This window comes from Miscanthus floridulus, chromosome 19, assembly GCF_019320115.1.
Source record: "Miscanthus floridulus cultivar M001 chromosome 19, ASM1932011v1, whole genome shotgun sequence".
Classification (NCBI taxonomy): Eukaryota; Viridiplantae; Streptophyta; class Magnoliopsida; order Poales; family Poaceae; genus Miscanthus; species Miscanthus floridulus.
In genome coordinates, this window is record NC_089598.1 from 13,200,204 (window position 1) to 13,215,675 (window position 15,472).

Below are 15,472 nucleotides of genomic sequence, written 5' to 3' on the forward strand. Positions count from 1 at the left end.
TGCGCTGGTCACGGGGTGACCAAACACGTCCGACATGTTTACCGGACGCGTCCGGTACTGTCTCAAGCGATAGTGTTCCTAACGTGACTGGACGCGTTCGATATCGATACCGGATGCATCCGGTATTCTAGCCAGGCGTGGGTAGAGTTGCCGAGGTGACTGGACTCTGGCTCAGTGGAGTGATCAGACATTGATGAGTTATTGTTCAGCGTCAGGTTAAAGTGATATAGCCCAAAGCAGGATTGCAGAGAGCGACCGGACGCGTTCGGTCGCCATACCAGACGCGTCCGGTGTGAACCAGCAAGTCTCGGGTTTTCAGGGCAAAAATTGATCGGACACTGGGAGTGTCCGGTCCGGTGTGATCGAACGCGTCCGATCGTCCTAGAGCGGCTCTGGGAGCTCTCTGGACTCGATCGGATGTTGCGTCTCTTGGGTCCGGTCGTTTTCTAACAGTGCGTCTGATCACATAGTATTACTGTGCACAGAGATAGCCATTGGGTGTGAATGGCTAAATAATTTGAAAGAGACATGGGCGGTCAGGCTGTGATAGGACGGACGCATCTGGTCACCACACCAAATGTGTCCGGTGCACACGACCTGCGCGTCCGGTCATCCCGCAGTCAGCCCAATAGTTGAGCCAACGGCTCTATTGTTTGGGGGTGTCTATAAATATCGTTTGACTGACTCTAGCTCACTCTCTCAATTATTTGCATTGACATAACAACCTTGTGAGCTTAGCCAAAGCCCTTCCACTCATCTCCATCATTGATTCATCTTCTTTGTGAGATTGGGAGAGAATCCAAGTGCATTGCTTGAGTGATTGCATCTAGAGGCACTTGGTGTTCGTGTTACTCTTAGTGGTTGCCGCCACCTAGATGGCTTGGAGCAGCATGGATCGTCGAGCGGAGGTTGTTGATTGTCTTCGGATCCAATCGTGGTGATTGTGAGGGGTTCTTGACCTTTCTCCGGCGGAGAGCCAAAAGGTACTCTAGTAAATTACTCGTGGCTTGTGTGATCCTCATCTTGTGTTGGTTGTGCGGCACCATATTGAGGGTTTGGCGTGTGATGTCAATTAGCGCATGAACCTCCAAGCGAGTGAATTGCCACAATGAGGATTAGCTTGCCGGTAAGCAAGTGAACCTCGGTAAAAATCATAGTGTCATCATTTGATTCCAAGGTGATTGGTCTTCATTAGTATTTATTTTTATGATTGATTGGTTCATTCCTCGACTTGACGGTATAACCATCTTGCTCTCTCTCTTTATATTACCGCAAACTAGTTGTCAAGCTCTTTAGTGTAGCTAGTCGTAAGAGCTTGTTAGTTTGGTTAGTGTGGCTCTTTAGTTAGCCTTTGAGTGCACACTAACTTAGTGTAGTGACATAGCCATTGTGTGGATAGAGACTATAGAAACTAGAATTATAGTAGGTGGCTTATATTTTTAGTAGGCTAGCACAACACTTACTCCGCCTCATATTTGTTTAACCGGTTTGTTAAGTATTATTGTAGAAATTTTCAATAGGCTATTCACCCCCTCTAGCCACTAGGACCTTTCAACGGGCCCATGCCAGGCATGGCCCGAAAGGAGTCAGGCCGGCACGGCACGCTGTGCCACGTGGGCCATGCCGAGGCGGGCGTCGTGCCTAGCCAATGGCCCAGGCATGGCCTGCTGGGCCATTTTTCGAGCCGGGCCGGCCCGAGAAGCACGACCTATCCAGCGTGCCGGACCAGCCCGAGGCCCACAGAGGGAAGGGGAAAGCAGGAGGCAGGGCAGCCATGGGAGATGATCGCCGCCGTTGGCGCGCTTGGCCCTAAGGCAGATCCGGCCATGGGCTCGCTCGCCCTGGAGGTGGGGCTTTCACGGGGAGGCATGGAGGAGGGCCAGGAGGCGGTTGCCGACGCGCTTGAATCTGGCTGTCGCTGCTTGAATCTGGCTGTGGACGCCGCGCGGGAGGAAGACGACCGCACACGAGGGAGACGCCGCCACGCGCGGGGAAGAGGCGAGGCCGTGAAAGGAAAGCGCGAGCTGCAAGCCTGCGACTATGCGTCTGCGAGGTGAGAAGGGGAGGAGCCGAGGAGAATGGGGCGACCCGAGACCGAGATGGCGAGAGGGCGGCGCTATTGGGAGGGGGCTGCACGCCTACGGCCCTGCGCTGAATGGGCGAGAGAGAGAGAGAGAGAGTGAGAGGGGAGGGGGAGTTAGGGTTAGCGGCCACCGTTAGCCTGGTGGTGGGATACTAGGATGTTAGCAGGTCGGGCCGCCGCCAGGCCGACCCTTGTGGACCGGGCTGTGCCATGGCGCCCGCCGTGCTTAGCAGTGGCCCAAGCACGGCCCTATGTATCGGGCCTGGCCAACCGAGGCCGCTGCTCACCGGGCCGTGCCGTGCTCGTGTCAGGCTAAAATGCCGTGCTTCGGGCCGGGCCGTCGTGCCCTGCATAGACATTTATAGCTAGTGGTGCCTGAAACGAAAAGGTGATCCAGTGAAGAGAATGGGCTTATGGGCATCACTCCTTTTGGGCTGCAGGGATAGGTATCGCCTGCTAAGTTCCACAATATAGTGAAATGGATAAACAATAAAAGCAATGAATGAATGGCTTGTGAGAGCAGGAAATGAAGAGCATGCCATATTTTTCTAATTTATTTAGTTCATGCTTGTTTAGTTCCCAAAAAGTTTTTCAAAAATTGCTACAGTAGCCATCACATCGAATCTTGCGATACGTGCATGGAGCATTAAATGTAGACGAAAAAAACTAATTGCACAGTTTAGTTGAAAATTGCGAGACGAACGTTTTAAGCCTAATTAGTCCATAATTGAACACTAATTGTCAAATAAAAACGAAAATGTTATAGTAACCAAATTCTTAAAATTCACGAACTAAATACAGCCTCACTGTACATCGGAGCCTGCACAAGTGCACATACATCGCTGCTAGGGATGGCAGCGGGTCAGTTGAGGTGGGGGTAAAGCATTTATCCGCACTGAGCATACCTATAATCTTAACTTTTACCTGCCGCGAGCACTGTGAGTAAGCAGCCTGTTCGGGAGGCCGTAAACGATCGTATTTACTGTTGGCTGGTTTGGTGGGAGAGAAAAACACTGTTTCCAGCTGGAAATTTACTATCGTTTACGAGCAAGCGAACAGACTGAAGATTTCGTATTCATGTCCGTGCCCGGCAGGTACCTGTCAGGTATATTCAAGAGAAATAATAAATTCATAGTTAAACGGTACGTAAATATGGCAATCTTACTTACAGAGGCTGTGTTTAGTTCTTAAAAACTTTCCTAAAAATGCTACAGTAGTCATCACATCGAATCTTGCGATACGTGCATGGAGCATTAAATGTAGACAAAAAAAAACTAATTATACAGTTTGGTTGAAAATCACGAGACGAACGTTTTGAGCCTAATTAGTCCATAATTGAACACTAATTGCCAAATAAAAACGAAAGTACTACATTAGTCAAATTTCTAAAATTCGCGAACTAAACACAGCCAAAGTTTACTAGGACAATATATAGTAGCTCACATGTCACAGCGCATCATAGATTCATAATTCGATCACTCACGCTCATACAAATAACACAAAACAACTTACATAAGAACTAAAGTAACATGTTAATAGCTCACATAATCACTTTATTCAACCATCTAAAAAAAACCATCTTCATAGTTCGACATGTTATACGTACACTACAAATTACATGTTAAATGAACTAGTCAACATGATATGCATATGACATTGGCCCTGTTCGCTTGTCTTATAATCCGTATTTTTCAGCTTGTTTTTTCCAGTTAGAACAGTATTTTTCTCTTACAACAAATCAGCCGAAATAGTGTTTCGGCTTATTTTGTCAGCGACGCGAACAGGGCCATTGGTGATATATATTCATATATACCCACGGATAGAATTTAATACCTACACCCTACCCTCATATTTGCGTGTACCCGATCCTCATGTAACCACGGGTGAGTTTTTATACCCGTACCCACACGGTATGAAACCCGCGAGTACCGGTGAGCACGAGGAAGATTGGACATCGTAGTTGCACTGTATTGATTTGAAGCACCACTCTAAGCCAACATGGAGGGCCTTAATGCTCGATATCCGAATTAGGGGGTCTTTTTATAAAATATATTGGTCGTAATTAATAGTTCCGATCAAAGTTAGGTGTATTTTTGGAAAAACACAGGATCGAGATTAGTAGTCGCGGTCCAACAGGGTTTTTTTAGAAAATGTTTTTGGCTGATCTGCAAACTTGCGGTGAAATTCCGGCTTCGGCTTCCGCGGGGTGGATTTGGATACCGCGGCGCAGGAAAAAATGGCGGCTTCAGCTCTCCACCTCCGCCTCCTCCCCTCGCCGCCGGCGGGTGTGAAGCTTCAGCAGCGACAGCTGCGCTCGGTGAGCCCCGCGGGACCCTCTACTGCACCCTTCTTCATCTACTCCCTTCTCGCTGCATTCCTGTTCGTTTTCGATTGTGCGAGAGGCGGAGCCACGCCTACCGGGGTTGCTTTGCTGCCCCATGTGCCCCACACCCAGGACCCAGTACGCTGCTCGCCATGGCGCTGCGCCGCGACTTGGCAGAGTGGAAAGTATGGAACGGTCCGGGAAGTCTTTTCCGTTAACTGTAGTGTTCCGTAGGTTTGCCGGGCTGCCTAGCCATTATAATGCTCTAGCATAAGAGGATTCGCGTGTGTCGATGTGTGTTTCGCATGTTTATGAACTCTCAGTCTCTCACTTATGTCACTTGGAAACCAACGGCATTTTGATTGCGCAGTGAGATGACGTTACCGTCTTCTTAAGAGACTAAATTGCACAGATGACTTTACCTTTTTAAGAGGCTAAATTACAATTTTCATTATTCAATGAGCATACTTGGGCCTTGAATTGAAATCATTTGATTGCTGGTTTAGTGAGGCCCAGTTTGTTTGAGCTTCTGCTGGATCCTTCACGAATTTTAAAGCATGTGAGAATCAATGAAATTGCTGTGCAGACATATGTTTTGAGATTGTGTGCTGTTTGTGCCTGATGTTTATTGCAGAGAATACAGAGGCAGGGTGGACTATCTCGAAGATTTTCGAAAGTCGTGTCCTATTACGGTCTCACAACTCCGCCATATAAACTGGTCTGTAAGCTTGTTGACGCCAATCTCAAAAGATTTGCGTGCTGACATTAAAGGAATGTCCAAATTTTTGCTTTGTTTACCATTGTTTTGTGGTACAATGTTCAGGATGCTCTGGAACCTTATATGAGCAAGAGGACAGTTGAACTTCACTGGGGTAAGCACCATCAAGATTACGTGGATGGCTTGAATAAGCAGCTGGCTACCAGCCCTCTGTATGGATACACTCTGGAGGATCTGATAAAAGAAGCTTACAACAATGGCAATCCATTACCAGAGTATAACAATGCAGCACAGGTAACTCATTGATGATACCCCGTTCATTATATTTTGCTTGCACTGATCATCTTCTGCCTGTCATTTGTTTTCTTTCAAAAAGAAAAACCGCAATTTGTGCTTTCGCCAATAGTAGGATGGTTTTTGGAGTTCCAAGCTTCTGTCTTCTGACATGCAGGTCTGGAACCATCACTTCTTCTGGGAATCAATGCAACCAGATGGTGGTGGCTTACCTGAGGGAGGTGTACTGCAGCAGATTGAAAAGGATTTTGGCTCATTTACTAATTTTAGGGAAGAGTTCATCCGCTCATCCTTACAACTATTGGGGTCTGGTTGGGTTTGGCTTGTCTGTAAGTTTCCTTTCCATTTTCTCTGAAGTACAGGCTGCACTGATTCAAGCTACTGATTTTCTGAATTGCTCTTTCTAAAGCTAATTTCGAAGTTTAGTTTATATTCCACTGAATATTTGTTGCAGTGAAGAGAAATGAGAGAAAACTTTCAGTGGTTCATACACGAAATGCTATCTCCCCACTTGCTTTTGGCGATATTGTATGTTTACTAGACTCCCTTTTGGCCCTTGATGTGTTTTCTAAAATGTTTAAAGTACAAACTTTGCAATGACACCCCATATTCTCTAATTGCAGCCAATCATCAGCCTAGACTTATGGGAGGTAAGGACATGAACTCTGAGTTTGTAGATTCTATTTTGTGCCAAATATTAACACTTCTCCTTTTCTCTCCAGCATGCTTACTACTTAGACTACAAGGTGTGGTCTAGTTCTCTTTTTTTGTGCTTAACACCTAATTTTGAATTTTGACAAGTTAGTTATAACTTAGCAGAAAACATCTGTGGTTCTTTGTTTCTCAACTTTTCAGGATGATAGGCTAACCTATGTTACAAACTTTATGGACCATCTCATCTCTTGGCATACTGTCACTCTACGCATGATGCGTGCAGAGTCTTTTGTGAACCTTGGTGAGCCAAATATCCCGGTGGCATGAGCTACAGATACACCCTAGTTACCATCATGAGGTAAGAATTTAGGGTGAGGTTTCCCTACTCCTGCGTGTAACTACTCCCACATGTGTATCTCACAATCTAGAGAGTATCTGACCATACTTGGGGTGTCTAAGTAAAGTATGTGCATATACAAGATTATTCAAAGTGGTATGCAAGACAAAGATGTGGGGATTTATTCAGTGTATGGACATACTCCTTTTTACTATACAGTAAATGCGATATATGACCATATGCAAAAAAATATGAATTCCGCTTACATTTTTTCATGGTTATATCTTAGATTGGGTATGTAGATACACCCCACATACCTTTGGGTATGTATGTGTGAGACCAGGTGGGAGTAGATACACGCAGGAGTAGAAAGGAATTTCCCTATATATATATATATATATATATATATATATATATATATATATATATATATATATATATATATATATATATATATATATATATATATATATATATATATGGTAAGACTATTCTGCAGCTGGCCACAGAATAACTTATTCTATAGCCACCTTGTTTTACGATAATGTTTGTATCAATTTACGATAATGACAATACACATTTACGATACATGGGTTACTATAATTCAAGATGATACTTACCATAATGTTATAATAAATCACTTATGGGAGAGTTATCATAATCTCGTAAATTAGTATAGTAATTATCGTAACTCAAAGTGGCCACAGAATAACTTATTCTGCGGCCAGCTACAGAATAGTACGTCTCTCTCTCTCTATATAATTATCGTAAATTGGTACAAACATTATGGTAAATCAAGGTGGCTATAGAATAAGTTATTTTATGGCCAGCTACAGAATAGCCTTACCCAGGGAGAGTATATTCAGTAGCTAGCTACAAAATAAGTTATTCTGTAGCCACCTCCATTTACGATAATTTATATACTAATTTACGATAATGTCAATACATATTTACGATAATTGGGTTACTATAACACATGGAATATTTACCATAACATTATAGTAAACCACTTAGTAAGGAGTTACTATAATCTTATAAATTAACATAGTAATTATCGTAACTCAAAGTGGCTACAGAATAAGTTATTTTGTAGCCAGCTATAGGGTAGTAGTTATATATATATATATATATATATATATATATATATATATATATATAGGGAGAGTATATTCACTAGCTAGCTACAAAATAAGTTATTCTGTAGCCACCTCCATTTACGATAATTATATATATATATATATATATATATATATATATATATATATATATATATATATATATATATATCACGTACTCCAACTCAGGAAATGGGGCACTGTTTAGTTACTTTGTGCTTTTTTCCCAGCTATTGACTTCAATAGTAGCATTAATGTTCAGAACATCCATAGGTTTCCAGTGCTCTCTCATGGCACAACAGAACTTCTCTTGGAAAACTAGTACATGAGGAAACAGAATACTAGTATTGAGATTCATGCTCATGCACCATGAGATATCAGGTTACATGGAGGTTTTATGCAAAGGTTTTCTTTTTTTCTATTTTAGTTAAGGCCAGGTCAGAGTCATGCCCAAGGCTTAACCAGCCACTGAACTGAGATGACAATTAGAGGCTGTCGCTATCACATTATTTGCACTAGGTCGATCTTTATTGGCAAGGAATACTGCTATAAAGTACCCAGTCCCTCACAAACTAAATAAAACAAAAAAGCATCCTGCGTTGAGCTAGTTGATGCGATGTTCTTGCATCCACTATACTTATATGTCAATATTAATTATTCAGGCCTACAGAGGATGGCAAATGGTCCAGTTATCTTCCCTTTTGTCACCTCATCTAAAAGCAAATATTTAATATCTTCTAACATGTTGTTCGGTGTGCAGCTTTTAAGAGTTTGATCCCTTGTTTCATTCACTGAATAGGTATCCTTTGGATACGGTGGATCAAATCCTGCTGGAGGAACCAGAGAGTTGCAAAGTCTCATCTCTCATAAGAAATGCTTATCACCCTAATGTCATACACGCGATGAATGTAAAGATAAGCTGCTGGGTTTTCACCATTGCCCTGGGTATTGCTACAAGGAAATCACTAATCAGCATCCAATTTGAAGACGTTGAACAGGGCAGCTTTAGAAGCTTTGGAGCCGGTAGATTATGGAGTTAGTGATGGTCCAACTTGGGCTTTGAAGCCATGGCGCTTCCTCTAGACGGCTATGCTTCAGAATGAGTGCCCATAGTGGTGTTAGAATATTTTGGTTCTGTGTGTTTCATGAATTAGTGCGTAATTAGTGCTAAGAGACAGTTCTGGGAAGACTTAGATGGCCTGGTTAGAGCTATACCTAGTAGTGAGAAGCTTTTTATAGGAGGAGATCTTAATGGGCATGTAGGTACTACAAGCGCAGGTTTCGAGGCAGTTCATGGAGGTTTTGGGTATGGTAGTAGGAATCAGGAGGGGGATGAAGTTCTGGACTTTGCGGTAGCTTTTGACCTGATGATAGCCAACACTTTCTTTAGAAAGAGAGAATCTCATCTAGTGACCTTCAGTAGCGGACAACGCTGTAGCCAGATTGACTTTGTCCTCGCAAGAAGAAAGGACAAACGAGCATGCTTGGATTGCAAGGTGATATCAGGGGAGTGTGTTGTTTCTCAACATAAGCTTTTGGTGGCAGATTTTCGTTTTTAGTTGCGTGCCTGTAGGGATAAACAAGCTAAGATTGAAAGAACAAAGTGGTGGAAACTGAAAGGGGAGACGTCAGAGGTATTTAGGGAAAAGGTTATCAAAGAGGGCTCTTGGAAGGAAGAAGACGACATAAACAACATGTGGGACAAGATGGCAACCAACATTCGGAAGGTAGCCTCAGAGGTGTGTGGAGTAACCAAAGGAAGGGGACGCGAGGCTAAAGATACTTGGTGGTGGAACGAGGAAGTCCAAAAGGCTATTAAGGAGAAGAAAGAATGCTATAGACGCTTGTACCATGACAGGAGTGTGGACAACATAGAGAAGTATAAGGTGGCAAAGAAGACTGCAAAACGAGCTATAAGTGTGGCAAAGGGTAGAGCGTACGAGGATCTTTACCAACATTTGAGTACGAAGGAAGGAGAGAAGGACATTTATAGGATGGCTAGGGTTCGTGAGAGAAAGACACGGGACTTCAACCAAGTTAAGTGCATTAAGGATGAAAGGGAACATCTCTTGATGAAGGAGGATGAGATCCGACATCGATGGCAAGAGTATTTTGACAAATTGTTCAATGGTGAGAATATGGACACAACCTTTCAGTTGGATGACTCTTTTGATGACACCAATAGACGCTTTGTGCGGAGAATCCAAGAATCTGAGGTCAGAGAGTCGTTGAAAAGGATGAAAGGAGGTAAGGCGATGGGATCGGATGGTATCCCAATCGAGGTGTGGAGATGCCTTAGGGACATAGCTATAGTATGGCTAACCAAGCTGTTCAACCATATTTTTCGATCGAACAAGATGCCTGATGAGTGGAGAAGAAGTATATTGGTACCGATCTACAAGAATAAAGGGGATATTCAAAGTTGTACGAATTACCGGGGAATTAAGTTGATGAGCCATACTATGAAGCTATGGGAGAGAGTTATCGAGCATCGCTTGAGAGCAATGACGCGGGTCTCTATAAACCAATTTGGTTTCATGCCCGGAAGGTCAACCATGGAAGCCATTTTCTTAGTAAGACAAGTTATGGAGTGGTATAGGGAGAAGAAGAAGGACCTACACATGGTTTTTATTGACTTGGAGAAGGCTTATGATAAAATACCAAGCAATGTTATGTGGTGGGCTTTGGACAAACATAAAGTCCCAACGAAGTACGTCGGGCTCATTAAGGACATGTACAACAATGTTGTGACTAGAGTTCGAACAAGTGATGGAGACACGGATGACTTCCCGATTAGGATAGGACTACATCAAGGGTCAGCTTTGAGCCCTTATTTGTTTGCTTTAGTGATGGATGGGGTCACAAGGGACATACAAGGGGACATCCCTTGGTGTATGCTTTTCGCGGACGATGTAGTGCTAGTTGATGAAAGCCGGACAGGAGTGAATCAGAAACTGGAGTTATGGCGGGAGACTTTGGAGTCCAAAGGTTTTAGACTCAGTAGAACTAAAACTGAGTATATGAGATATGACTTCGGCACTACTACTCGGGAGGAGGAAGATGTTAGTTTGAAAGGTCAAGTAGTGCCTAGGAAGGATACCTTTCGATATTTAGGATCAATGCTACAGAGGGACGGGGATATTGATGAAGATGTTAGCCATAGAATCAAAGCAGGGTGGATGAAGTGGCGGCAAGCATCTGGTGTCCTATGTGACAAAAGGGTACCACAGAAGCTAAAAGGCAAGTTTTATAGGACGGCGATTAGACCTGCTATGTTGTATGGTGCAGAATGTTAGCCTACGAAAAGATGGCATGTTCAATAGCTAAGTGTCGCGGAAATGCGTATGTTGCGTTGGATTTGCGGTCATACAAGAAGGGATCGAGTTCGGAACGATGATACGTGAGAGATTAGGGGTAGCGTCAATTGAAGAAAAGCTTGTCCAACACCGGTTGAGATGGTTTGGACATGTGCAACGGAGACCTCCAGATGCACCGGTGCGTAGTGGAATCCTAAGTCAGGATAGTAACGTGAAGAGAGGCAGAGGAAGACCGAAGTTGACTTGGGTAGAGGCAATAAAAGGAGACCTGAAAGGATGGAATATATCCAAAGACTTAGCCTTAGATAGGAGTGCTTGGAAGACAGCTATTCACGTGCCTGAACCTTGATTGCTTCTGATGGGTTTCAACTCTAGCCTACCCCAATTTGTTTGGGACTTAAAGGCTTTGTTGTTGTTGCTGTTGTTGTTGTTGTTGTTGTTGTTGTTGTGTTTCATGAATTCATCATGCTAGTGTTCTGTTGTAGCAGAACTTGGAATAGAATGATATTCTTGTTTTACCGGTTGAGGAATCCTAATAGTTTTGGATTGTAGGGAAATCTTTTACGCGTTTCCAACACTGCAACTATGATTTTTTGTCTGAAAGGAAGTTGAAACTTCAGAACTTGAATGCAATGATATAGCCATCCAAAACCTGCAGACCTTGAGAGCCGTGGAACCGTGTAATTTATTACAGTGGCAGTGGTTGATCTAACATCTGTGAAAGTTAATATGCACTTCTAGTTTTGCTGAAAAGGATATCAGCAGTACATTTCAGTAAAACTACTTAATTCTCCTAGCTGCTGCATCAGCATAAGACTGAACATGAGAAAGCAGACTGAGCTATGCTTGAATGCTTCTGCCGCCAGATTCTGTAAAAGTTCAGCAGGAAACTTGTGAATCACTGTGAGCGTAGAAAAGAACGTCTGTCAGATCGTGAGCAGACATTCCCGACGAATTTGATACGATGAACCGTCGTTGAGATATTCTAGAAAAGAACGTCTGTCAGATCGTGAGCAGACATTCCCTGATCTTGACGTCCATTTTGCACGTCCAGTTCTGTAACAGTCGATCGATGCCATGTTCTCTGCACCAGCCATCGTAAAAAGGCGAGGCCTGCTCATTGTTGAATGCCCATCCCCTTGTAATTGTTGCAATCATAGATGACTGTACTGCAGCAAAGGCCACGTTTAGTGCTACAGTGCCGTTTTGTTTTTATTTGGTAATAATTGTCCAATCGTTGATTAATTAGGCTCAAAACGTTCGTCTCGTAAAGTACAACCAAACTGTGTAATTAGTTTTTGATTTCGTCAACATTTAGTACTCCGTACATTTACCACAAGTTTGATGTGACGGGAAATCTTCTTTTTGCATAGTGCCAAATTCTGGAATTTGGAGGAACTAAACACCCCCAAAGTGTTAAGCAGGTAGCAGCATGGGCTCGCAGCCATGACGACTCTGCAGTCTGTACAAACAAACGGTTGCAGTACTGAAGGCTTTTTGTCAGCATGGGCCCAGACCTTCATTGATCTCTCTTTATGCAGGGACAGTGACGCCAACCAAAGGCTTTTGTGTAGCACTAGCACATGTTGTACCATCTACCATGCAGGTTGTTGCGGCAACTGCAAACAGAAAGGACGACACCGAAAAGATCATGGCAAACTGTTCTGCATCAGTCCACGCTGATGAGCGCGGCAGGTTAACCTGCTCAACCTGTCACTGGAGAGTGGAGAGCAGCCACTGATCTTTTGGTCTCAGATCACTGATCTATCTTGTGTAGTGTAGGCAAGATCTGGTGCAGCAGCCCAGACGCTGCTGATGGTGATAATTCAGACATGAAAAGAACGGCCCTACCCTACGACAGTCGAACAGGGTTCCCCAGAACCTGAATTCTGCCATGATTGCGGCACCCTTTTTTATGAAAAGAGAAGAAGAAGAATAAATTCCATCGGAACACGCATAGCAGCAGTACAGCACAGATAAATTGCGCGAGCGAATGCGTTGTGTTCAGAATCGGAATCGGGTGATTAACAATAACAATAATAAAAGATGCGGTGGTTCAAACCATGGTTCGTTACGAATGCTCAAACTGACAGGGTAATCTCTCTTGTGCTACGACATGCATGCTTTATTATGTTTGCAGAACCAGACCAGACTAAAGGAAGCAGGCTACTGAAACTGAATCATCATCATCACTAGGTAGGTAGAAGAGACGGAGGCGATCTCCATCTGCATCTGGACCGTCCTCTGGAGCCGGAGCCCGGCCTAGTTGCAGCAGCAGCAGAGGCAGTCGAGGCAGCACTCGCAGGTCTCGTAGCAGCAGAAGCAGCACAGCGCCGTGAAGATGCTGCACATGAGAGGAACAAGAGTCCGTTAGTTCAGCAGAAAGCGATCTTCATTCTTCAGGTACACAAGTCGGGATGATGGAAAGTAAGATATTTTAACGATCATCTATTTCACGCGCAAACAAGAGCGCATCCTGGATGCTGAACAAGAAATTCGACTCTCGAGATGATGCGAGTAAAGCAGGCATGGCTCTCCATGGATCTACAAGTGTACAATTAAGGACTTGCCGTTTTTTTAAAAAAAAAAGGACTTGAAAAAATTGACGTACGCGGAGCAGATGCAAAAGAATCAAGCTACTGATATTTGAAGGAGAAAAACAAAACGTGTCGGGTTTCTTCTGAAGAAAAAAAATCGATCCACTAATAGAAATAAACTAACAGAGAAACTAATTAAGAAGGGAGATCTGTGACTGTGAGTGAGCTCAAGTTCCAGGACATCTGGCCATGGCTACTAAAACCGAGCTTGTTTTTTTTCTTTTTCTTTTCTGACTGAATGAACTCACCCAAGAGACGAACGAAGAAAGAAAGCATCTGATGATCGAGTTGCGTCTGAAAGGGAGAGACGGAGCTGTAGCTCACCAGGCGTAGAGGCAGCCCTTCTCCTCGTGGCGCCTCTGCACGTGCTCGAAGTAGGACATCTCCTGGGCGGACGGCGCGTTGTACATCTTCGCCTGCTGCCTGCCTTGCGGAGCTAGCTGTGGCCTGAGTGGTGGGTTGCTGATGAACTAACCTAGCTAACTGTGGTTTCGTCTCTCCTGATCTTCTTCTTCTCCCTTGGGTGGAATGAGTGGTGGGCTGCTGGCTGCCTGCCTGGTGGGTAGAATTTATAGACGGGGAAGAAGAAGAAGAAGAAGAAGCTGAAGAGAAGGGTGTACGTGTACCGACGCGTACCGGCGGTTAGCCTTCACACCGGCGCCACAAGGCGCACGGACGAAAGGGACCGTTTGTCTCGTCTTTGACAGTATATAAGGACTCCGTGGGCCCACCTGCCAGCGACGGTCTTGTACAATTATTCGTGTGGTTTTCCACCCTACCTATAGAGATTATACTCGGAAAATGGAAAATCCGCCCCATGAATTTCACACCCCAAAAAAGGGCTATATTTCTGCGAGCATACGGAGTAGCATATGGAGATCAAGTACCGTGAATACCGGACTAAAGACTTCAGTGTTCAGTCTTTGTTTTGGTTGATCAGGAGGCAGCCTCCTTATGTGAATAGCCATTTTTTTTTCTTTTCTTTTTTTCTTTTTGGAAAGGGAATAGCCAGTTCGGAATTCCTGGTAGGCTGGGAAAGAGTGTAGAAAGAAGCACACTCTAGCAGCACAGAAACAAAAAAGTGCCTGTAGGGCAGGCAAACGGCAGCCGTTTCAGTCATGCTATGCATGCGCGTCCCGTGAGTGGGTAAATCAGGTGCAGGCGTGCGAGATCCTTCTGCCCCCTTGCCTCGCCACTAGGGATTGTGATGCTGCCAAAGGCCACCAACAACTCCAACTCGCCATCCATCTACCGGCGAGCTACTTGAGATTCTCTCCTACAGTTTGGTGCCATGACATGGGGCCAATCGTTCGTCTGACGAGTCATGAAAAAGGACTGAATCTCTAAACGAAAGAGAGAGAAAATGGAAGAGTGGCATACATATGCAAACACATGCTTTTACTGAATTTATTTGAATATAACGCGTTTGGTGAACTTGCTGGTGAACTACCGGTTCCCTAGCTCTGAAACGAAACCAACTCCATCCAGTTGCAGGAACCACGAGCCATGAAAGAAACACCGCATGCACATGACAGAACACAACAGAACGGAACGGAGAAGGAGAAGAAGAAGATCGTTCTCACTCACCATCCGTAGAGGCAGCCCTTCTCCTCGTGGCGCTTCTGGCAGTGGTCGTAGTAGGACATGTCCTGCGGCGGCGGCGGCGCGTTGTACATCCTCGCTGCCTTGTGGCTTCTCCTCTCCTCCTTCCTCTTCAGGTACGGTGACGCAGCAGCAGATGTTCAGCGACCTCTGCTTCTGCTTCAGTTCTCTTCCTGCCTTCTGCACAGCAATGGATGGAGAGACGAGGTCGTATTTATACACAAAAGGCAGCAGCGAGGCCACCATTCGTCAATGCCAGGCGTGTTACCTTGGAAGAGTCCCTGGTTGCATCACATTTCACATGCGACAACAAAAAAAGGTTTGTTTCTACAGTATTTCTGCAGGCACAGGCACAGCGAGTCCATATTATATGCCTTTGTTTCCTTAGCATCGAAGGTTTGTACGCGAAAGATGGCCATTTATTGCTAATGA

The 15,472-nt window shown here is 44.4% G+C and overlaps 2 protein-coding genes across 3 annotated transcripts; one reads left to right on the forward strand and one right to left on the reverse strand.

Annotated features, from left to right (window-relative positions):
- Positions 1–3,977: 3,977 nt before the first annotated feature.
- Positions 3,978–11,349, forward strand: LOC136526949 (superoxide dismutase [Fe] 2, chloroplastic-like). Of its 2 annotated transcripts, XM_066519522.1 has the most exons (9): positions 3,979–4,400; positions 5,041–5,124; positions 5,230–5,418; positions 5,576–5,747; positions 5,873–5,946; positions 6,042–6,068; positions 6,141–6,164; positions 6,274–6,430; positions 8,324–11,349. In XM_066519522.1, exons 1-8 carry the CDS (start codon positions 4,320–4,322, stop codon positions 6,397–6,399), a joined length of 777 nt encoding a protein of 258 aa, XP_066375619.1. In that variant the 5' UTR covers positions 3,979–4,319; the 3' UTR covers positions 6,400–6,430; positions 8,324–11,349. The 2 variants fall into 2 exon arrangements, with proteins under 2 accessions (XP_066375620.1, XP_066375619.1); XM_066519523.1 differs by lacking the exon at positions 8,324–11,349 and having other exon boundaries at positions 3,978–4,400; positions 6,274–6,779.
- Positions 11,350–12,839: 1,490 nt separating this feature from the next.
- Positions 12,840–15,375, reverse strand: LOC136526950 (uncharacterized). The gene is made up of 2 exons (XM_066519524.1): positions 15,026–15,375; positions 12,840–13,185 (listed from the first exon to the last, which is right to left on the reverse strand). Exons 1-2 carry the CDS (start codon positions 15,284–15,286, stop codon positions 12,994–12,996), a joined length of 453 nt encoding a protein of 150 aa, XP_066375621.1. The 5' UTR covers positions 15,287–15,375; the 3' UTR covers positions 12,840–12,993.
- Positions 15,376–15,472: the final 97 nt, after the last annotated feature.

Excerpts from the sequence above, each read along its gene's own strand:
- LOC136526950 (XM_066519524.1), bottom strand. The coding sequence starts at position 15,286 with ATGGTGGCCTCGCTGCTGCCTTTTGTGTATAAATACGACCTCGTCTCT. Across the intron at positions 13,186-15,025 it reads AAGGGCTGCCTCTACGGATG|CATCTTCACGGCGCTGTGCT; the intron begins GTGAGTGAGAAC and ends TCTCATGTGCAG.
- LOC136526949 (XM_066519523.1), top strand. The coding sequence starts at position 4,320 with ATGGCGGCTTCAGCTCTCCACCTCCGCCTCCTCCCCTCGCCGCCGGCG. Across the intron at positions 5,947-6,041 it reads CACTTGCTTTTGGCGATATT|CCAATCATCAGCCTAGACTT; the intron begins GTATGTTTACTA and ends CTCTAATTGCAG. Across the intron at positions 6,165-6,273 it reads CTTACTACTTAGACTACAAG|GATGATAGGCTAACCTATGT; the intron begins GTGTGGTCTAGT and ends TCAACTTTTCAG.